This window comes from Electrophorus electricus, chromosome 13 (genome assembly GCF_013358815.1).
Source record: "Electrophorus electricus isolate fEleEle1 chromosome 13, fEleEle1.pri, whole genome shotgun sequence".
Classification (NCBI taxonomy): Eukaryota; Metazoa; Chordata; class Actinopteri; order Gymnotiformes; family Gymnotidae; genus Electrophorus; species Electrophorus electricus.
This window is the reverse complement of record NC_049547.1, coordinates 1,081,558-1,104,537: the sequence shown is the minus strand read 5'-3', so window position 1 is coordinate 1,104,537 and position 22,980 is coordinate 1,081,558. Positions and strand designations below refer to the sequence as shown.

Below are 22,980 nucleotides of genomic sequence, written 5' to 3'. Positions count from 1 at the left end.
TGGCAGTGCAATGATACTGGTACCGCCCTTCACTTTTTACATCCTCAAGAATATGTACAAAGCAACAGGACAGAACGCTATCAATAAGGGTAACCATGACCTTGACAGGAGGTTAGCTGGCTTATTTTCTGGTGTAATATTTTGAAATCACTGTTTTTGGGCAATTATGCATTTGAGCAACATGTTTATGATTGTGTCAATAATTGTGGCTCAGGGAGCTCAAGTATTGGATGAACCTGTTAGAAAAGGTCTTTGGTTGATATCCTGGTTTAAACTGACTTCTTGCATCTTAATTTGGGCCTAAAATGAAATTTCAGTGAGTAAACTCTATTAGAACTTAAAATGGAGTCTACGGCTACATTACACATTACAAGTCACGTTGTTAAGTTTAGGTTGGTTTTTTTTGTTGCTCAGATCAAATTTGCCTAGATCTTTACTGTTCACATTCATATTTGACCTGTATCTGGTTATAATGTAAATTACCTTGTCCTGCGAAACTGCGCATGTTCACCTGCGTCACCACCAAGAAAAACCCGTCAAATTTGAGACATGGTCATGGTATTGAAACAGGCAAAAGGGTAGCCTGTGTTTTTGCTCTGGAGGACGGCAAGCAGTTCGTCCACTATGCCTGGTCAGGTCGAGAAGCCGAAAAAAAGCTTTATAAAGAGAATTTTTTCAGTGCTGTTGCTCTTCTGGTTTCATGCAAAACAGCCACGTAAATACACGATCTGGCCGATCTCATTCAAGTCCCATGGCCATGAAGCCGATCTGGGAACTAAGGGGAACTAAGATAAATTTAAGTAACAAAAAAAACGGTAAATTAAACAATGTGACTCAAATCCGATTGAAAAAGATCCGATTTACACGTCCAAACAGCCATGAAAAAACAGATTTTTGTCACATTAAGGCAAAAAGTTACGCCACTCCAGGTTGATAATCGAATGTAGCCTGCTGGTTTTGGTTAAAATGATTCATCTGGTTATGGCATAACGGTTTAATTGTTTTTGCTGGTTTTTTTGACAGTCTACAGAAACAATTCACACCCCTACCCTTCTGTTTTGTCTAATTCTAAAGTCAGTGGTCAGGAAACTGTTTATATTGGTGGAAATAACAATACAAATGATCGATAATTAGAACTCAAACTCAAAACTATTTACTGGATAAGTAGTTCTTTTTAATATTATGATGATTATTATGTAAATTCAGCAATTGAACATCCGAAGTACCGTGCACTATACAATATTTCTTGAAAGCTAAAACAACAATGAAAACCTATTTACAACAAACATAATCACAGTTTTTTAAAAAAGAGGCAAGACTGAATTACATTGTCTGTACCAGGCATTTCTTTAGCGATATGAGCTGTGCGGATCACCCAAATCCAGTCCACGTTTTTTTGTTTTTTTTTTGTTCTGTGGATGACATCACATGAGAAATATTCCTAGTTGCTTTTTCCCCTTTCCACCTCGCCGCCCCATCCCAAGCAGACTATAACAGGATAGAAAGGGTTGTACGTTTGCTCGGCCATGCCAAAGTACTAATCCCGTGCTTGCGTAAATACAACCTCCCCAAACTGTCCAAGTGAGTTAAGGGTGGGTGGAAAGCCGCCGTTTCCCGACACACTGGTGGAAAGGTTGCGGTTCGGTTGCTGGCGTAACGCGGGCGGGCGGAAAAGTTTTCGTCTGGCAAGGAGTCGGAGACCTTCTTTCCTTGGACGTGTCTGCTGAAAACGGAGAACTCGGGATGTCTCTCTCGGTACCCCAGAACGGTCGGGGAGATAACGAACCGGTCATTGAGCTTTTTGTGAAGGTAGGTAACAACCGTTTTTCAAAACCGTTAATCCTAAGAAGAAAAGCGCTGCATTGCGATCTATTTCCACTAATATGAAGCCCTGTGGTCGTATTTGGATGTGTTGGTTAAACTGGCCGGTCATTTGGTGACATGCAGCTTTGTCGCTGTTGCGGAGTGGTTAAACCGTTATGCGACGCAGCAGCGTTTCAGCCGTGGCTTGCTGAACAGGATCATGAGTCGTTGGGATATTTTGTGGTGCTACAGCCGATAGATAAAGTGAAATGGTGAGACTGACGCGAGACCGCAGGCGTAGCCATGTGTTCGTGTATGTCCGGCGCCACTGGCCTCGCTCGGCGGACTCCGGATCAGATTATCATTACACGTTGTTATCCGGACGCGCTTATATTTAACAGGGGCGAAGAGGTTCGAGGTGTGTGGCGCTAGCCTGGGATCACACAGAATATCCGGCTGCTACAGGATACGCAGCACACTTGGAAGTTCTGGCCCACTTCTGAAAACCTCGAATCAAGAGAGTCATTGTGTTCAGAGCGAAACTGGGAGGTGTGGTGGGGACGCGGCGGGGGTCCTGACCGGTGCGCGTCTCTCCGTTCAAGAGGCAGACCTAACGGTGCGCGTGTGCAGCACCGTAAAAACAAGCATTTGCGATCAAATTGGGTCAGCAGATGATCACAAGACGTGGACCTTCTTAGCCTTGCGTTTTGTGCTCTTGTATTTAATTTGTGAAGTCTCTCTCTCACTCACACACACACACACACACACACACACACACACACACACACACAGAGAAAGAGGTGTGGTTTTTTTGTTTGCTTTTTTTGTAGAATAGAGAAAAGGGCTCTTATTACTTCTCATCTAAATCATCCATTTTAAACAGGGATAATAAAAAATAAACAGATGGAGGGGTGATGTGAAATGTGCAGTGAAAAGAAGTTTAGTAGTTTGTTTGTTTGTTTGTTTGTTGTTGTTGTTTTGTTTTTTTTTTCCCTCATGAGGCCCAATTGTCTGTTGCTACCTGGTTATAATAGAAACTTTTGAGATTCCTTGCTGGGATCTTTGAGCCAGAACTCCCGTAAGGCACAGTCTGGTCCAGTTTTTGTTTTGCTTTTCAGGAACATGTCACTTGGAAGAGCGGGAAAATGCCTAAGGAGAAAATGTGGCGGGGGGGTGGTGGCACAGATGGATGGTGGGGGAGGAGCCGTAGGAGGAGAGGAGGTGGAACTGAATTAGGAAAAGTGCAACACATGCACACTATAGGACGAGCTTCCTTGCACGTTGATGTATTCTGGACCACAGCTCCTCTCTGATGACCTCAGACTCAGGGGTCTCGCGTGGGGTTTGGAGCATGGGTTAATCTGAGCTGTGGAGAGTTGGCTGCCCCTTTGTTCTGCTATACGGAGGCTTCTCGGACTCCGCCTTGCTGGCTGGAGATCTCCCTGCATGGTGGCAGTCTGGAGAACTCTAGAGTGTTAACCAGTCTGCCACAGTAGCGCTAACGATGATCTGTACATCAGCACCATGGGATTCCAGTCTGGCCTCCTGGGTTGACTGGGTTTACGGGACTTGGCCGTGGCATCGGTTTGGCTCTCCCTGGTTGTTCTCTCGTGACGTTTCGCGGACAGCTTGGACTGAGTCATTGCTGGTGGCTTGGTTACATCGGACTGAGAAACATTCACATAGGAAGTTGTCGGTTGCTACATTATTTTAAAAATATTTTCTCCTTGCGAGAAAGTTGCAAAAGGCCAGAGGCAAATATAAGAGAATACACTGGAAATGAAGGAATGAAGTCAGTCGTTACTTGTGGCTAAATTGTCCTGGAACAGGAAGCAGCCATTACACTCAAAACCCTTCAGTTTATCGTAGCTTTGTGTCTGTGTCTCTGCTGCTTGCGTACAGAGAAGACCGGTTCTGTGTTTACATATCTGCTGTTGTGGAACTGTAACGGTGATCACAGTCCTCCCTCCCTCTCTCTCTCCCTCTCTCCCTCTCTCTCTCTTTCTCAGTATATCTCTCTTGTACACATGTACTTCGTGGCCTGTCGTTAGCAATGGATAATACACGAACACGTTTGTTCCTGCCGCTGTTCGGCCTCAGACCCTGCCATCGCTCAGGGCCGTGGGGTGGGCCGGCCCGTTGCTATGAAAACCACACAAACCTTACCCCTGGAAACGGGCGATAATGCAGGCAGATGGGCGGGGCTGGCAGAGACTTCCTGAGTTCAGATCCAGCAGGTTTAGGGTTGGCTGCCACACTGTTACTGTCTGCCAAAAAGCTTTTCTTCTTGACTCTTTATTGCGACCCTTTCCGAGTCTGTGGACTGGTCCACTCTGGGCTCTGCTGTCCTAACTCCTGTCTCCTAAAGGCCAGAGGATGTGACTTCTAAACACAGCTCGATTCCCACCTTTCACAAATCATGTATGTACTGTGACAAGAAATGAAAGTGCATCATTGGTGGGTGACGCATGTACTGGAGTAAATTCTGGATTACAGGCCAACATGGCATCTGGCTCCTAATTTCCTGTGATCTGCGGTGCTCCACTGCGTCGTGTCCATCAGGTGTTGTGACTGTGGAGACAGTCTCCATTTATCACCCTTGAAAGGTTCCTTTTATGTCCTCTGAACATTTTCCTGTGCTTCTGGGAGATTTGGGGTTGCAGGGAACGTCCTTCTTGAAGCTTCTGTATAATCGGACCAAACCAGTGGAAAGTGACACACGTCCGCTGCTGTCATGACAGTCATGGCTGTGGTTTTGCGATGGCCTGCCTGTGTGTGTGTATTTGAATACAAGGGCAAAGAACAGCTCAAGTTTTGCTGACTCACGTGGTCATGAGGACGCTTCTGTCTGTTCACCAAGTCACCACGACAACCGCATTGTTTACTTCTCCGAGAAACGGGCAATTGAAGAGGAGTGTTTATTGATCCGGGTGGCAGGGTGGGGCAGTAACCCCTGCTCCTGTGTGGTTGTCTGAGTCACAGGGCTGGCTTGTGTAAGGAAAACACCATGACAGTAACAGAAATCCTAGTGCTCAACCTTGACTCTTAGCTTTCGACAGTCTGTAGATGCACCAGATGAAATAAAATGTGTTTTACTCTGATAAGTTTAAGTAATATGCAGATATACATTGTACTCATTATACCTTACAAATGAGTTATAAAACAATAAAAGTTTTTATCTGTAGTAATGAAATTGCATCTGATGGAAATATACACAGTGTGGCTGAAAGGTAGAGATGATTTGTTAAACATCAGTGACAGTCATCCAGCCTCAGTGAGGAGACACTTAGTCGCTGTACACCTGGAGGCTTTTGTGTAATGACCGTGCAGATACCTAGGCCATTATTTTTGAATATGAAAACACCACCTTGATTTTAAAAAAGAGCTCAATTCAAGGCGTGACAAATAAAACAAATAAACCTTTGTTTGTTGACAGTCCTCTGCATAATGTGGTGTGATTCGATATCTCTGTGAAGTGGCATTAGGCATTGAAGAGTCAGAAACCTTCTTTCCTCATGGAAAACCCGGCGTGGGCCGCGTTTGGCTCCCATGTCTCTCTCTAGCAAGATAGCTGGACTGTTCTTTGTTGGCACTGCAGCCTATAAGAAGCAGCCGCTGGTGTGACATCACCTATCCGCCTCCTGCTGTGTGCATGGACGGGGACAGAGATGCTAGTCTGTCAGGACATGAGTACGTTTGTTTGTTTGTTACCCTAAAATGTTTTTTTTGTTCTGTATGTGATCATTTAAATGTGTAATAAAATATTTACTTGTGACTTATATATTTAGTCGTGGAGACCTAATTTGAATGGGTGAATAAATTTGCCATCGTCTGGAGAGCTACAGATCACTTTTATGATCGCTGTATATCGAAATCCTGAGCTTGTCTAATATTCCCTGTCCATCATCACCCTGAATTATTACAGTGTTTTCTTAACTGTTCAGTTACTGGTATGTTTTGATGTCTTTCATCTGGTGGATTGTAATATTTTAACTCTAATCATTTGTACATGTAGTTTTGAACACCACCATGATACCTGGGATACCGCCGTGATGTAAATACTGGGGATACCTGGAAGGGTAAATACCTGGGATACCACCGCAATGCACGCAAAGAGCAAAAGGCGTATGTTTTTATGTTTTTGCGAAAACAATACCACAGTGTTCTGTTATGGCTGCCCCTGTGTGTAAGTCTTACATGGCTGTATAGTTGGGAGGGTGTGAAGTGTGTTTTGCTGAGTAGCTTTTCTTTCGCCTGCTCCAGGAATCATCCAGGCCCCTGCCCCACTCTGCTCTGGCTGTGGCTTTAACCGTGTTCTTCATCGGGTCAGGGGTAAGAGCTGAAGGAAAGTCTTCCTCAGCACCATGCCCTCATAAACGCTCAGAGAGACCCAAAGGAGACTTTGGGTGTTAATTACTGTCTCACAGTGTGTGTGTGTGTGTGTGTGTGTGTGTGTGTGTGTGTGTGTGTGTGTGTGTGTGTGAGAGAGACAGAGATGGCTGTGAGAGTGACATGGCCCTCTGGATGGTTCTGTCTGCTCCACAGCAGGGAGTCTGTCCTTAAATATTTAAAATATAAATACACACCCACGCTCTCCCTCTCTCTCCAGGCTGCTGTGGTGGTCTCCATCTCAGGCTGAGCTCCAGATGTCTGTCTCTGTTCACCTCTCCCACGAGATCTGTTTTGTCCTTATTTCTTTAAAGGTTCTCTGAGTTTTTCGTCTGCTTCCAGAAACTGAGAGTCATGACGGGCCCGGTGCAGGTGTGTTAGAGAAGTGTGCCAACATCACACAGACACACACACAGACACACACACTCCTCTTTTGTCACAGCTGTTGCTATGAATACACTTCATGTGGCTTTTTCATGGGCTTTGAAGTTTGAGTGTTTGTCATCACGGCCGCCATGATCCGTTCTGTTCTCATCTTCTGGGTCTTTTGTTTAGAGACAATATTTTGTGCCCATATGACACTGTTTTATATTGACTTTGTGTGATTGATTGAAATGTCCGAGACCAACGTGTGACGTGTACTCAGTCCTGACTGATCCGGTGCGTGCTGGCGTTTGAGGACAAGCTGTAGGATTGTGTTAGGACAGACAGCTTCATCAATCTCATCTCAGTGTCCTGTCCATCCTGTTGAAGTCCCCGTTCAGATCTCTCACTCTCTCTCGTAATGAGGCATTTCTTGTAGAGCCAGTGACAGGAAATGAACTTTGGTGGGGGAGTGAATGAATCAAATATGGAGGTGAGAGATTGGATAAGAAGGAGTGGGGAGAGAGAATGCATGCATCAATATTAGCTGAAGGTTCATTAGGCTGTCTGGACTAATCTTTAGGACAGCAGACTACAGGCTCTGGTTTGCTGTGTGTGCGCGCGCATGTGTGTCAGGCATTCTGGTTGGGGGTGTGTGTGTCAGTCAGTCATGCATTACATGCTGGCTGACGGTTGACCTTTACCACTCCGCCAACCTTCTAAAAGACTGAGAAGCTTTGTTCCGTGGTGGCCCTCGTCCTGGCCCGGTCACGTCGGACGGACACGGCGAAGTTTCTGCCTCCCTGTAAATGTTTTTAAGAGTTCTTCTGGATTTTCTCAAGTTTGTTTCCTAAAGTTCTTTCCTGCACCTTTTTAGTCTGAATTTGCCACACTACGTGTGATGTTGACCTGAAACAGGGCGTGCTGTGCTTTGTGATGGGCCACACGTCCTAACCTAACCAGGCGGACCCGTGTGTGTGTGACACTGCTGCCAATCTTGTGATCTACACATGACTTGCCTGCTGTGTCTGTGGGGATCGTTTGGAAGTCAGTAAACCAAACAGTGTGACCTTTACACTCTGCTGTTCGTCTGCAGGAAGGCTGTGTCTCTGTGGCTTTGGCTTAGGCTCAAAGCGAGTTTATGAAAAATGCTGAAAACGCAGAAATCCTTTATGTCCCTTTGACGGTGAGCTGGCATATATGGGGATATAAAGAGAAAGATGCTCCTTTACTACACACACACACACACACACACACACACACACACAGAGACGGACAGACAGACCAAATGTCAGAATGCCATAGTCCACATGACCTGTAGATGCCAGTGGCGTCTTGGCTCTGGGGATTTTGGGACCACACATGTCTGGGCCTTTGTGTGTGTCCTCAGAGCCCCAACAGACTGCAGACTGATGCTTTATTTGGTTGATTGTTTTTGTTGTCTTGGTAATTGCTCAATAATCAACAGAACGTCAGTCATCATGACTGTGCTGCTTTTCACAGGCTCAGTCCTGTAGGCTTTGGGTGTTGCCCAACTCAGAAGCCACACCCCCTCCCCAGTGCATCATGGGTGAATGGGGGGGAGTCATGTTAAAGGTTGAGCTGCAAGTCCCAAACACTGTATCAGCATGTGGTCGCTTTGTAGGACTTCTCTCTCTCCTGATGTTTGTTCAGCTGGTCTCACTGCAAACTGTTGTAGCTCAGACAAGGTCATTTGTGGGTGTGAGTGTTGGACACGAGCGTGGAATGCAGCGTGTCAGCGAGCTGTCTGTCTGCCACGTGATTATCTCTGCGTCAGACTGTGCGATGGGACCTCCGTGGAGTTGTTCCCACCTTTTTTGGGGAGTGTGTGCTGACTGAGTGTGGCTTCGCTGTCTGGGTGGAAGTCCAGGAGTGAGTCCTACTGTCGCGCCAGGCACTGCTTGGATCTCACTGCCTCCTCGTCTGTGTGTGCCGTCGACCAACAGACGCCACACACTTGTAGACTAAACATCTCGGGCTGTTTGTCCCAAACGTTAAACGAGCGCTACACTGATACAGGGTTATAGAGCCTGTTCCTGCTGTGTGGGGCCACAGAGGCATTTGAACGACAGCTACCCTATACGAGGTGGGTGTCTGTTGGGCAGAAGCACTGGGAAACAAAATTTGGAGAGTGTGTGTGAAAATCTGCTGCTGGAATGAAAAGGGCAGATCTGCACCAGCTGTCTAGTGAAGGAGGGCGGGGTGCTGGGTTTGACTCCCACAGCACACACATCAGTGTAGTGTAGTTAGTCTCTCTGCATGAGAACATCTGTTGAGTTCTATTCATGTAAATATCGGGGTTATATGGGAACAGCTGCATGCACACTGGCCCCTGTGAAACCTTTGTTGTATATTGACAGCCCCATGCTATTACACACACACACACACACACACACGCCCACTTCTCGCCAGGCTGTGTGTGTGTGTGTGTGTGTGTGTGTGTGTGTGTGTGTGTGTGTGTGCGCGCACAAGCGTGAGGTTTGGAAACTAAGGCTAACGCTGTTTCCGACTCATTCTGACGCATGGCTGTTGTTGGGGGCGTCTCCGAGGATCAGAGGACACGTGTTTGTCATGCTGCCACTTCACCTTCTCCCCCTCTCCTTATTGGGTAATCGCACGGCCGTGTAAATGTCTGCCTCATTCCATCGTAGAGCTGTTCTGAACCGTTTGGTGGTGGAGAAGCTAAATTTAGCTCACACTTCAGTAAACCTCCCCTTTCCCAAGCACACTCCCACAGGAACGCTGCACTTAAACACTGCTAGATGATTCATTCAAACACACACTAAAGGCTCAACTTGATGGCATCGTTAGCGCTTTTGAACGTTGGAACGGTGGGGTGGTGTGGTCCTGTCTGGAGCGCTGTGATTGTGGTTGCCAGGGGTTTTTCATTTGAATATGTGCACGAGTATCCCAGCAGACAATATCATTTGGATCTCTCCAGTCAGGCCTGTTGTATGGGGTCATGAAGATTGCATGAGCTCACACCCTCGGTCTTCACACCTTTTGTTAGAGAGCACGCGCACACACACTACAGCAGCTGCGTATGACCCACTGTCTCTAGCAGACAGCTGAGTGAGCAAGTGTGAGTGTGTACTCTGCTGCATACGCATCCAACAACAGGGTTTCATGACTTCATTTCCGTGTGTGTGTGTGTGTGTGTGTGTGTGTGTTCCATCTGAGTATATCGAAGTGGAATTTGAATTTGCTTCTCCGCTGACTCACACATTCTATCGTCCATATTCATGATGTTCTGGCTTTTCGTTGCGTGTTTATTTCATTTTTTCACATTTTATACCAGGTAAGTTTGGTATAAATGTCTCCTCTTATGCAAGCGTCAGGATCCATGAAACGCTCTCCTCACCCCCACAGAGGTGTCGGGTTCCAGGAGACGCTTTCCTCATCTCCTTGAGCCCTCCTCCTTCCTGCCTCACTGATTATTTCTGGGGACCGGCGGTAAACTTTCCCCTGTTGGTCCAGTCTTCTCCATATAAGGCGAGCAGAGCCCTAAAAACACACTGCCCTCTGCTCCTCCGCCTGCCCCAGGGTCTCGCGCTCTCTCCCCCTCTTTCTTTACGCCCTTTAGGTTTTAATAACGAGTATCCAGAACAAGACCAAAGAATCCAAAAGAACATCAAAAATCTATTACAAGAAATAAAAATAAATAAAATGATTCAGGCTGAATAATAAGGCAAGAAAATAAAGAAGTTTTCAGATCTGCTTCTCACGCTCTCTCTCGGAATGAAAGAGAGAGAAAGAGAGAGAGAGAGAGAGAGAGAGAGAGAGAGAAAAAAAAATAATCTAATGAATACCCTTCCAGATGGCAGTGTTTGTGTGTGCTTTTCCTGGAAGTGTGAATATGGTGTCCATCTCTCTCTCTCTCTCTCTCTCTCTCTCTCTCTCTCTCTCTGAGAGACTACTGGCAGAGCCGATTGAGGCAGAGGGCAGAACTACTGGTCCCAGTTGTCTGGCTGCGGCCGTGTTCGGTGACCTCTTACGGGTGACGGCTGTTTAATGCACTTTTTTCCAATAAATAATCCTAATATTATTATTTTGTAAGTCCACGCTAGAGGCCCAGTCTGCTATCCCTCAGCTCTTCAGCCCGGCTCTGGTCCGTGTTCCAGTTCAGGCACACGTGCAGTTTCATAAACTTGATGGACGTTACATTGCAGTCGAATATGTGCAGGGTTCTAGGTCTGGTCTCAGCAGGTGTGTGTGTGTGTGTCTGTGTACGCTTGTGCTCAGTCTTTTTGATCATCCCTGAGCAAATGAAGCCAATGACTCATTCAGTCTCACACAGTCCCCAGTCTGGACCGGAGGACTGAAAGCACGTCTTCAGTCAGGACAGCAGCTGCCTGATGGTGAGGTGGAGTGGTAGCGAGAGACCGACATGCTGAGTGGGGGGAGTTGAGGCATTGCCAGGGTGGCTGGGGGTGAATGGAGGTTGCCATGGATACAGATGCGCACAGAAGGAAGACGAACTCGGTCCCGCCTGTCCTGTGGTGGTGTGGGACAACGTCCTCCTTCTCTGACGCTCTTCTTGTCTCCTCCTCCCAGGCTCTTTGTGCTTTGGTCTGGCGTCATGCGGCCGTCCCGCGGGACATACAACGTGGCCCCGTTTGTGTTCAATTCTGTAATCTTTCACGTTCTAAAGACCAGTGGATGCGCGTTGCCGCGGAAACGGTTGCCTTGGAAGCTGTTGTGCCGGTTGGGTGGGGTGAGAGAGGCCGCCAGTGACGTGAGCTGCGTGTCCAGACGGCCGTCTCAGACGGGAGGACTGGGAGTGTGACCAAGGCTACTGACCCCCCCCCATACACCTGCAGTACACCTGGCTCATCTCATCAGCTCACTGGAAAGCCTCTAGTCCGTTTAAAATGAGTGTTTTGAATTGGTTAAAACTGGTTAGCTGGTTAGATTGTGTGGTGTGGAGCTGCTTGTGGACCAGCACTGCCTACCCTGTCCCCATTCAACCTCGCCCTCGTCCCAGTCCCAGTTACGGTGACTCATCTGAGTGAGAAGTCTGCAGCAGCGTGTGACAGCGTTTGCTTGGAGTTATTACAGCATGTTGCTGCTAACAGGGTTAAAAGTTTTCTGTTGGCTTTAGTTAGCCAGCCACACGCACACGTGTGCGCACACAGCTTGGACTGCAGTTCTGTTTAGCAAAACGCAGGAAATTTCGTAGGTGATTTATACACAAAGGAACCTTGGAATGTGGCAACCCATTCGCCCGAGCGTGTGAGCGGGACGGGCCTTTTTCTTTCTCTACGCAGTACTCACACTTTCTCTTAATTCTTTTCCCTCACACACACACACACACACACTCATGGGGTGCAGAGGTTCAAACATACCATGCTGATTGTATTTCCACTGCTGCAGTGGAAAGCATGTGTGTGTGAATTTGTTTGCAAACTAAAGACTCCGAGGGTGCTTGGGAGAGAAAGAACATTCTAGATTAACAAATGTCTCCAGGTCAGGCGTGCAGCACTGAGCCAGTGTCGGTCTTTGTTCCCGAAAGTGCAGGACGAGCCCCAGGTTCTCAGGGGGGCGTACTGGACACTGAGGGAGCGCAGAAGGGAGACAGAGTTTCACTGAATAAGGAGAGTAAATGCTACTGTTTATCATTCCATGTCACGGTGAAAGTGTGGTGGAGTGTCCATCCGTGGGGGGGGCACCCACGTCACGTCACATGACTCTTTGGCTCTGTGTGCATAACAAAGGTATGCAGGAGTGATTAGAACACACATGGTGCTGTTGGCAATAACCCCCCCTGGGGTGTGTGTGTGTGTGCGCTCAGTTAACTAACTTTGGCAGCATTGGGTAATATGGCATAATTGTGAGAGAAATTCTGTCACATTATATTACTGAAGCCTTTTTGACCACATCAGTTAATCATTCAGGGTTCAGCGCAGAGGACCAATGAACAACAAGAACCAGTGTTGCTACGCTGGCAAATTTAAAATCTGCATAGTATTGTGATTGGATGACATTTTATAGTTGAGCTTTCTTATCAATAATATTGGTTATAGTTTATGTAATTATGTACCGCAATACTGCAGCTAGCGATTTCTTTACGTCAGTTCCTACTTCCCTGTGGGACTATGCAAAGATCTCTCTCTCTCTGCTGTAGGATGTAATGTACCACTGTTTAACTCAAGTTCATCTGAGTGTGCACACAAAGTTGTGCCTCAGATGTTCAGCGCACGCGCATGCACGTTTCTACCAATCCAGACTCCTCTCAGTGAATATTTCTGTGCTGATGGCACGTTTTGAAGGAGCAGATGTAGTCCAAGGTGTGTGAACGCGGCCTTCCTCTGACCAACAGGAACGGACGCGGGCCTGCCGTTCTAGTTGGTGACCTTTCTGACCTTTTCGAAGACTGGTCCATTTATATGTTGGTTTGTTTTTGCATGTTTGTACCAGGCAGGAAGCGATGGAGAGAGCATCGGGAACTGTCCATTCTCTCAGCGTCTCTTCATGATTCTCTGGCTGAAGGGTGTGGTCTTCAACGTAACCACTGTGGACCTGAAGAGGTCTGTAGAGATATTCTCCATAACTTTAACATGTTCTTCCCTCTTTAAAGGTTTGTAGGGGTCAAGTAAAGAACCATATCACCCCTCTCTCGTCCTCTTTCTGTATCTCTCCCCTCTCTGGCATTCACATTCTCTCCCTCCTTCAGGCTTGAATGAGATTTTCCACATATGAGCCTCTGGCAGTTGGTGAGACATTAATGGTGCTGTGGCAGACAGAAAGACTTTGTTCCCTTCTGCGTTTTACTGCCCCTCATATCAAACGTCTCTCTGTGTAGCTCACAGCTCAGATGACGCGGCTTCGGTTCGGAACTCGGCAGCCCCTTCGACCATTAAATCCTTTAGTTCCGTTCTGGGAAGGACAAGGAAACAGTAAACAGCAGCACCGACAGCCCTGACAACACCGACAGCACTGACAACACCGACAGCACTGACAGCACTGTGCTCAGATTGGCTGGGTTTCTTTCTTTTCATATAAAATGTTTGGTTGTGTGGCTGCACGAGAGTTAACACTTCTACTCTTTATATATATATATATATATATATATATATATATATATATAATTATACACACACACACACACACACACACACACACACACACCAAAAAAAACTCTTTCCTGAGTGCTGCCAAGGAAACTTCCTGTGCTCATGCCAGAGCTCTGAGGTAATTTCCTGTTATGCCCTGAAGCAGGCTGGTAAGATCAGCATGTTCTAGTCTGCAAGATCTCTGCTCAGTCCAGGACTGGGTCATTCAGGTGCATCCGGGGTCACCCAAGTTAGCTGTTTACTGTGATACCTGCGTATCTGGGGGTGATTTGTCATCATATTTGTAGTACAATAAGAGGTTTTTAAGAAGCAGACCGCTGAGAAACGTGAAGGTGAGATTACTGGAGTCCTGAAGAGACTAATTCAGTGTCACGTAAAACAACACACACATACACACAGGCGAGAGGTATGTGACAGTGTAGCTAATGTCTCTACATGACTGCGTTAGAACGTCCTGATGACTTCGCATGTACATCTCGCGTACTTGTGTGCGTTGTATTATCGCCCAGAAACATTGAAGGTGGAGATGAGTTGCTGGGTGGGGCTTTCGGTCGGAGGGGCTCTCTAGAATAATGAGTTACATGCATACACCATTAGGTCATCCAGCCGAGGCTCAGTCGGACTAGGCTACCAAAAAAAAAATGTCTTTATTAAGAAAATGAATGATGGTCAGAATAATTGCAGCATTGTATCAACTGCAGAAAGTGTCGTGCAAAACATTGCAATAATAAACGTCCATTCAGAAGGATGGCAGCGTTGTGTGTGCGTGTGCCGTTTTGTTGACCAGGTGTGTGTGTGTTGTTGATGGTTGTGTGTGCTTTTAGGAAACCAGCAGATCTTCAGAACCTGGCCCCTGGGACACCCCCTCCCTTCATCACATTTAACGGGGAGGTGAAAACCGATGTTAACAAGATTGAGGAGTTCCTCGAGGACGTTCTCAGTCCACCCAAGTGAGTGAGTGAGTGAGTGAGTGTAGCTCATTTGCAGATCGCAGCATTCTATTGGCAGAGGCTAGTATTGCGATAATGATGATCAATGTATCGCACAACCCTGGTGTTTGTTTGCCTGGTTGCTAGTCTAGTGTCCTGCACGTCTTCCTTCAGGTACGCCAAACTCAGCGCAAGGCACCCAGAGTCCACCACAGCCGGAATGGACATATTCGCCAAATTTTCTGCTTATATTAAGAACTCCAAACCTGACGCCAATGAGGGTGAGTGTGAGAACGCTGGCGCTGCTTCCCGTCGCACTGAAACACGACCGTAAACAGCTGTGAAAAGTATGCGGTCTGGGCAGCACCAGCCCAGTTAGTGTTCCCTGCGTCACCGTATGTCCCTTAGTGGAGGTAAAGGATAAGGAGTTGGCCTTGCAGAACAGCGCCCTCATCTGGCAACTATGAGATCCTGCGTATGAGAAAACGTGTATTATAAGGGGCTTTACAGTGTTTGGGCAGGTTCTTGAGATTTGCATTTCAAATAATATTGTATTTAATTATTTTTGTGATTACCTCTCAAGAAGTTCATTTTTACAGGCAATATCCCACTGCAATTCTCAGTGTCTTCAGCAAAGAAGACCAAACTAAATATGCACAAATGTCACACATGACGTCCAATAAATGTTTGGACATGATGGAAACAAATGTTTCACACATCTGTCTAACCAGTGCAGTTTAGCTCAATGTAAAGTGTGTGTGTGTGTGTGTGTGTGTGTGTGTGTGTGTGTGTGTGTGTGTGTGGACTCCTGTTATGCCCTGTCGTGTCTGAATTCCTCTGTGTGTGTGTGTGTGTGCATCCTGTAGCTCTTGAGAGAGGTTTGCTGAAGACCCTACAGAAGCTGGATGAGTACCTGTGTTCACCACTGCCCGATGAGATCGATCACAACAGCATGGACGACATCAAGGTGTCCCGCCGCAAGTTTCTGGATGGTGACAACATGACCCTGGCCGACTGTAACCTGCTGCCCAAACTGCACATCGTCAAGGTGACTGATGAGCTCATGGGTCTCTCTCTCGGGGGCCGTCTTTAACACTGTGTCTCTCTCGGGGGGGCCGTCTTTAACACTGTGTCTCTCCCTGGTAGGTGGTGACTAAGAAATACCGGGGCTTTGAGATCCCCAAGGACATGAGTGGCATCTGGAAGTACCTGAGTGAAGCGTACACGCGTGACGAGTTCACCAACACCTGCCCCAGCGAAAAGGAGATTGAGATTGCATACGCTGACGTAGCCAAGAGGCTCGTCAAATAAGGCATCGTGACGAATCCAGTCCCAACACTGGGACCTTTTTTTTTGTGACTGAGAAAGAAAATCTTGAAGTCTTCTTTTCTTCCTCTTCTCTTATTCTTTAGAGTAAAGCCCCACTGCATGAATTTCCCCTCTAGTCCCATATCTACATTTCTTTAAGATATCACATTTATTGTGAATGTAACACAAAAGTGGACCTTGGCAAACTTTTCTATATCATGCATTTTATTTGATTTATTTTTTTTTTTGGTTAACTTTTTCTGAAAGGTTTGAGTTAATACAAGAAATGCTACATGCAGGAGACCGGAGCTGTTTTGTGCGCCTTGTTGGTTTAAACCAGTATTGCTCCGGCACGCTCACGGATGGAGACGCACCTCCACCCTCTCCCCTCATCCACCCTCTGTAGCAGTGGGGGAGGGGCTCCGCTAGCTGCTTTTCCTAATACGGATTTATGCTTTATAGAAACTGCTTTTCCAAGTTTGCATTTCTGAAGCTGTGTTTTTTTTGTTTGTTTGTTTTGGTTAATTTTCTGATCGTGCGTATGCATTGTGTTGGACGTGCCAGTGTTTATTTCCAGAGAGCGCAAGATTGAGCGCCGATTTCTTTAGACTTCCAGACTCTGACATCACATGAAGGTAAATGTTTGTTTGAATTGAAATTCAAAACAACTTTTGGTTTTCAACAGTTACAAACTGTTTTGTTAGACTCCACCCAATTGGCACATTATCCAATAAACTGATGAAGGTCTGACATCAGACAATCAGGAAACAGGCAGTCTCAAGAAAAGAGACACTGGCAGAAACCTTAAGTTACACCACATAAAGATCCAGCCATGACCAGAATAAATCTTGCAGGATCGCATATGGACATATTCATGTCAGATCTGAATAATCTGAAGTGTCTAATATTTGTACATCGTTTTACTGTAGTACACAATTACGGTCGGGCCAAAGGTCAATCATAGACATTCAAATGAAGGAGCATTAACCATTTTCAAAATAAGTGGATGTTCATGTCATGTGCTTGTGTTTTGGTCTGAGTATTTCTCCTAATAGCTAAAACACTGGCCAATCAACAAAAGGGGAGGGAGAATGACCTCTGAACCAGGAAGTGAACTGAATGTGATCAGTTTTTGATTTTCTTGCTTAATGACAGGAATACTAGTTAGAGAATGTAAACCTATAAAAATACATTTTTAGTTTGAATGCAAGACAAAAGTGAATGGGTTTTGTTTCCCCTTTGGTGTAATTTTTTAAAGACTGTTTTAAGACAAATTTAATAGCAGAATTGTAAATATATATTTTTTTTCCAGAAACTGACATGTACATTTTATATATCCATGGATCTGACTGTAGTGGACTGAGGGCTTTTCTTAGGGGTGTGAGATTTAATAAGAGAAGACACATCCTGAGGCCTTAATCCTTTTCTCAAGAGTGCACAAAGTATGGCATCGGAAAAGAGGAAAACCGTGGAACCGTTTGGAGTAAAACCCATGGTGACCCAGCCTGACAGTCTGAAGTTTCTTTAAAAAAATGAAGTTTTGTCTTAAATGGGTCTGAGAAGCTGTCCGTCTGTTTGTCTGTCTGTCCCCCCTTACTTTGATAACGAACTCCGTCCTGGGAGCCGGGTCCAGTTCACCCAGAGAGGGCCGCAGTTCTACGGGTTCTAACCCCCACATGACCTCAGCTGTGGTTCTCATGACTGGCACTCATACAGAATGAAGTGCACTGAGCTTGTGTGCTTGACAGGAACAGCAGTAGCCGCTGATCTGAGTTCAGTGAGGTAACTGATGTGTCCATGAAGGATTTCTCCCCAGATGTCAGCTTACTTTCACTTCACTTCCTCCTCATCTTCGTCACGCAAAGGAGGGCAGTCTAATATGAGCTTGTTTATGAAGCACGTGCCTTCTGAGAATGTTGGTACCACGACTCTCTCGTGCAGGATTGCATCCTCCTCCCTTCTGCTGATCCGTCTGTCTGCCCGAGATGCAGAATGTTCATGTTTTGTGTCTTTCTCTGTTCTAATGTAACTTCATAGCCTCCCCTGGCCTATGTGGGAATAAGACTCAATGTGCACGCTGCATGTTTGACCTTTGCCATCTTGCTCTCGACAATAAACTGCTGGCAGCTATGACTCATGTAGACTGGATTTATTTTACGATTATCTTTTACATAACGTATCTAGCCGTTAATTATTGACATAAAAGGACTGCCTAAATGTTAGCACATGCTGTATACCATAAACGTATTGACATGAACCTAACCAGTCGTAATTGGTAAAAGCTGCCAATTTCATAATCGCGAAGTTAAAAGAATTGCGGTTCCTAATGTGTCCACAGGGTGGTGCTGTGGGGCTTTTTCATCGCTCACAGGCCTATTTTAGATCGCCTTGGTCTACTTAAGATTTGTGGCTTACTTGTGATTAACTGATTAATGCTTTTACTCATTATGATCCGTCCATAATTACTGAAAGACATAAAAACTATGACTTAGGCTGCTGTTCATACCGTCGTATTGTACATGAATAGAACTTGTATTCAGAGACAGCTGGCGGGAAAAGTTTAAGTGCACATGCAACGCGCTGCCAAAACCCAACCCACTGCACGCGCCTGTACAGAAGTTTTGGAAAACCGGAGCGTCCTCCGCGCGCCAGTCAAAGCGTGCGCACGTTCAGGTTTGTGACGGGTCTGGATACTCGCGCCTCTGCCTTGCCAGGGGTCCGCATCTCGCTCTCAGACACTGGCTGCCCGCACTCGGAGTCATGAGCTTGTCCAAGGCTTCCAAATTTAGGAAACTTTTCCTAAAAAAGTCACAGGAAAAGGAGAACAGAGAGGCGGACACGTGCCAGGGCTCCCGGGCGACTTCACCGAGTTACAAGCGCGAAGGTTCAGAACCGAGCCCAGAGGCGCGCGGCTCGACGGACACTGCATCCTGCCGGGACTCCGTGACCACGAGCCCGAGTCACAAAAAGAAACGGAGATTCGGCTCGTGGCGCTCCAAAAAGAAATCTCCTAAGGAAACGCGAGACCGTCTTTTTTTCCACAGCACCGAAGAGTATGATACCGTATCTTGCGAAGTGTAAGTTTTTTGGGGTTTTTTAAACAAAACTTTTACCAATAAAATGTATTGTACGTATGTAGGTATTTTGGTCAGTAAATAGAGGAAGTGAAGTTGTATGAGAGGATCAAACTGTCATTACTACTACCAGGTAATCAATAAGTGCTTCTACGGGCACGAGACACTGGCTCTAGCAGCGGTGGATGCCTTTGGAAGTGTTTTGTGCGCGTACGCGGAGCTGCGCGCTGCAGACGCCTTTGGGCCCGCGGTCACAGAAACTCCATGTGACGACTCCCTGAAGCAGCGTTCAGGCACAGGAATGTCTTGCTTAAAGTAAATACTGTAACGAACCCAGTACGAGCACCTGCTAAACTCCCTGCTCTGGCACGCGCCGGCTCTTCAGTTCCCCGCGCACTTGTTTCTACCCGTGAGAGGTTTGGGTTTATCTGACCGTATGCGGTGCTTCAAACCGGAGAAATCCTAACGTGTCCGGTGCAGAATAACCGTTCAACTGCTCAAAAATGGAAGAGTGCATAGCGGTTCCCCGTAAAGTCGGTCTGATCACGCGCTCTATTGTGCCATTGCGTCTGATGATGTGTTGAGAATCCACCAGCATTGGTGCCTGCGGCGGCGCCGCGAGCTCCCCCGCTCCGCTCTGTGTGTTGTGTAAATCTGTAACCTGCTGAGACCTGCAACGGTACCAGATTCCCGAGCGCAGAGTTAGTGGTCCAGAGACGCGCTTTGCACTCAAACACGTGGGACGAGATAAGTTTCAGACTCCGGGGAGCCTTTTGCTTAACGTGTATAATACACGAGTACTGAAATCTCTCTCGGTCACCACTTTTTTACTGGCTACAGTAGAATAGCTGTCTACAAAACACGAACACTAACGGATGCTGTTAACAGTTTTACATTTGCATTTTTAATAAAAACCCTGACAGGGAAAGGTGTCAACAAATCGCATTCTGGCTCGACAAAGCTTGCTAAAAAGCGCGTCAAGCCTATAGGGAAAAATAAACTGACTTTGGTCTCTTGGTGTATAAAACACACATGGATATTGGGTCCCACAAGCAACTTAAGTTGGCGTTAAATTCCTAACGTCTCTGACACAGCAGACAAGCCCAGACCGCTGGTCCCCCTCCACGCTGAGCTCTGTGCAGCAGTGTGTCGGGGCTCCAGGGAGAGCTGCCTATAAGGCACTTGGCACCTGGAGGGAATTCATATACTGTAATGTGCAGTTTACATTTAGCATTTAGACTTTAAAGAGGTCAGCTTTCAGTCAGTGTCCATCACAGATAATATCTGAATATTTGTGAATAATTATGAATAATTATTACAGTTTTAGTAATTAACATAATGTGGCATTGCAAAAGAAGCATCATAAATAATATGCAGATCTTTAAAGCAAAATAATTCTCAGAATGGGGCTAAAGGAGTGGAATGTGGGGCAGAATGGGGGCCTGTAACTCCTGATGTTCTCATAAAACTATTAGCAGTTAATATTCCATGTATGTTGTTGTCTGTGGTTACTGAACCAACTTCTGTGCAATTGTGCGGGCATACTGCGTGTTTATGAAATGCACAGTTCTTGTTTACAAAGGTTCACTGAAGAAGATCCGCTGAAAACAGATGCCGGGTTTGCGTATCACGTTTCTTTAATTGTTTGCATGACTTAACCGTGACATCCCAGGTACAGTGATATGGGGCGATTTGACACTGAGAGCAGGGTAACGTATACGGTGTGCGTCTCACTGAGTGCTCACCTACTGCTCGCCTCATGCTCACATAGAGTTGCTGAGAGACCTAATCTTGCCTTCCAGTTACTACACTTTTGGACCAGGACTGTGAAGGTGATGTAGCCAAGCAAATTGTTCTGATGTTTGTGGTAGATTCAGTTTCAGTTTGAAGGCAAATGTTTGCTGAAGGGAAAATGTAAACATGATGCGTTCAAAAGAAGAACCCACTGGAACTCTGCTAAGTCTGAATGGAGCATGTGGGGAAGTCCAGTAGAAGCCATCCCAATTATGATTGGTCATGCACCCTTTAAAATGAAAGTCATTCCATGTTAACAGTAAGTTATTAAAATATATTGTTGATGTAGAGTAACACTATAAATTGCATTACAAATGACACCTTTGGGTAATTTGGTGGGCAGTGGTAGCTCAGTGGTTAAGGTACTTGACTTGTAATTTGAAGGCTGTTGGTTCACATTAGTTTTACATTTTTATAGCATTTAGTTGATGCTCTTACTACTTAAATTAATTAAATTAGTTAATCAAATGAGTGGTTTCACCCCAATTAACTGGTGCATAGAAGCTAATAGCATTACAGGGTAGAAACACTGGATTACCCAATAATACTGAAGAATAGTTTGAGTCCATACTGTTTACATTACATTTACATTAACAGCATTTAGACAAAAACCAATATCCAGAAGAACTTCAGTATTTTTCAGCCCACTGAATACCGTTCCAGTTTGTCCTAACCCGACCCTTTACCTTTTACCGTGATATGTAGCCCAATCAAAGCATCATGCCTGAGAAACCTGTCACCTCAACACTCACAACCATGCTGTTACCATGGTTACCATGGTAATGTTAATGCTACAGTGAAAATAGTCTGCCACCCGAACACTGTCCAGAGGGCAGTGGTGCTGTGGTCAGAAACTGACCCGTGATGAATGGTGTCCTTGGCTGTTGAGGAACAGTGCATGACAGCAGAGTAACTACAGTGTGTACCTGTACACTCAGTAGAAGATGTGACTGTGTGTGCAGTGTAGATGTTTCTAAATAAAAGTGGATGGAGAATTGACATTTAAACCAATTTGCAACTCAGTTGTGAGTCTACGGCTGTCCTAATCTTCATCAAGCCTTTGAGGAGCCTGTAGCCTGTAATGTTGCTAAATGCTCACCTCAATACTGAGCTCTCCACATCTGCTCCTGCGTGTACTGGTATTGGATGTAGTCACTTTTTATTGTGTCAGACGTGACGATTTGGGGAAGAAGTGCTCTGTAAATCTGCACCTGCTGCTGTAATGATGCAGTCCATAGGGCTGATCCAGGACCAGCTGAGAAAACCCGAGCCACATCATGTAAAGATGGGGGGGGGATGTGAGCGTGTGCACATGTGCATGAAGTGTAGATGTGGGCATGATCTCAGCACCTCGCTCCATCTGATGGACTTGGAAATGGAGAAAACTGACCTGCATGGAGGGCTGGTTGCCCTTCAACCTTTAGTGTCCCCAAATGTTACTGTTGTTAGATTTTAGCAGTGTTCAAGAAACCTACCCACAGAGACTTATCTAGGAGTGAACCGGTGTGTAAGGCAAAGCGGTCAAGCAACGGTATCAGAAGCAGTAAGTGTTTGAACTTTTGTCAAAACACCGCTGAAACACCCCCTTGTGTGTGTGTGTGTGTGTGTGTGAGAGAGAGAGAGAGAGAGAGAGAGAGAGAGAGAGAGCGATAGAGGGAGAGAGAGAGTGAGCGATAGAGGGAGAGAGAGAGAGTGATAGAGGGAGAGAGAGAGTGAGCAAGTGTGTCATTTAGAGAAACACAATATATTTGTGCAGTCACTCTCCCTGCAGTGCCTCTTTGCCAAACTTATTCTCTCCTTGCTGTTCAAAGTTTTCTGCCAGAGCAGACACCAGATGCACATCTGAGAGACAGGAATATTCTAGAAGTGTATGACTATGGCAGAACCGTTGGAGTTGCCTGGGGTTAGGGTGGGGGTAGGGGGGTAGGGTGGGGGTGGTGTGTGCGGTCGGGGGAATGGGCTGAAATGCAGCTTGACTTCTTCAGGATCTTGCCAGAAGCTCTGGGACCTTGCCAGGTGGGATTAGGTCGAGAGGGTAGCTTGCTAAACCGCTCGCTGACACACATGGTCCTTCAGCACGACACTTGAGATTTCAGAGCAGACTGCAGTACAGTTGCAGAAGCTCGGACACTTCATTGAGAAAAGGTGTAATCTTATCTCTCTACTGAAGTCAGAAGATCAATCAATATGTCCAAGGAATGTTTCACTTGTAATATTCAGTCCCTG

General features: G+C 46.2%; 2 protein-coding genes and 1 long non-coding RNA gene across 3 annotated transcripts in view; all 3 read left to right on the top strand.

The window, feature by feature from the left end:
* The first annotated feature begins 1,464 nt into the window (after nucleotides 1-1,464).
* clic4 (chloride intracellular channel 4) lies at nucleotides 1,465-18,019 on the top strand. The gene is made up of 6 exons (XM_027028774.2): nucleotides 1,465-1,809; nucleotides 12,994-13,103; nucleotides 14,474-14,599; nucleotides 14,753-14,859; nucleotides 15,445-15,626; nucleotides 15,725-18,019. The coding sequence occupies exons 1-6, from the start codon at nucleotides 1,744-1,746 to the stop codon at nucleotides 15,887-15,889; spliced, it is 756 nt and encodes a 251-aa protein (XP_026884575.2). The 5' UTR covers nucleotides 1,465-1,743; the 3' UTR covers nucleotides 15,890-18,019.
* On the top strand, nucleotides 3,075-7,531 carry LOC113589226. The gene is made up of 3 exons (XR_003411940.2): nucleotides 3,075-5,928; nucleotides 6,067-6,135; nucleotides 6,507-7,531. It is a non-coding gene; the product is annotated as an uncharacterized LOC113589226 (long non-coding RNA).
* Nucleotides 18,020-18,554: 535 nt separating the features above from the next.
* The window catches only part of crybg1a (crystallin beta-gamma domain containing 1a), a 46,170-nt gene continuing 41,744 nt past the window's right edge, over nucleotides 18,555-22,980 (top strand). Inside the window, exon 1 of the mRNA XM_027028771.2 lies at nucleotides 18,555-18,963. Within this exon, the coding sequence (XP_026884572.2) occupies nucleotides 18,647-18,963 (317 nt within the window). The 5' untranslated portion in view covers nucleotides 18,555-18,646. The remainder of the gene's footprint in view (nucleotides 18,964-22,980) is intronic.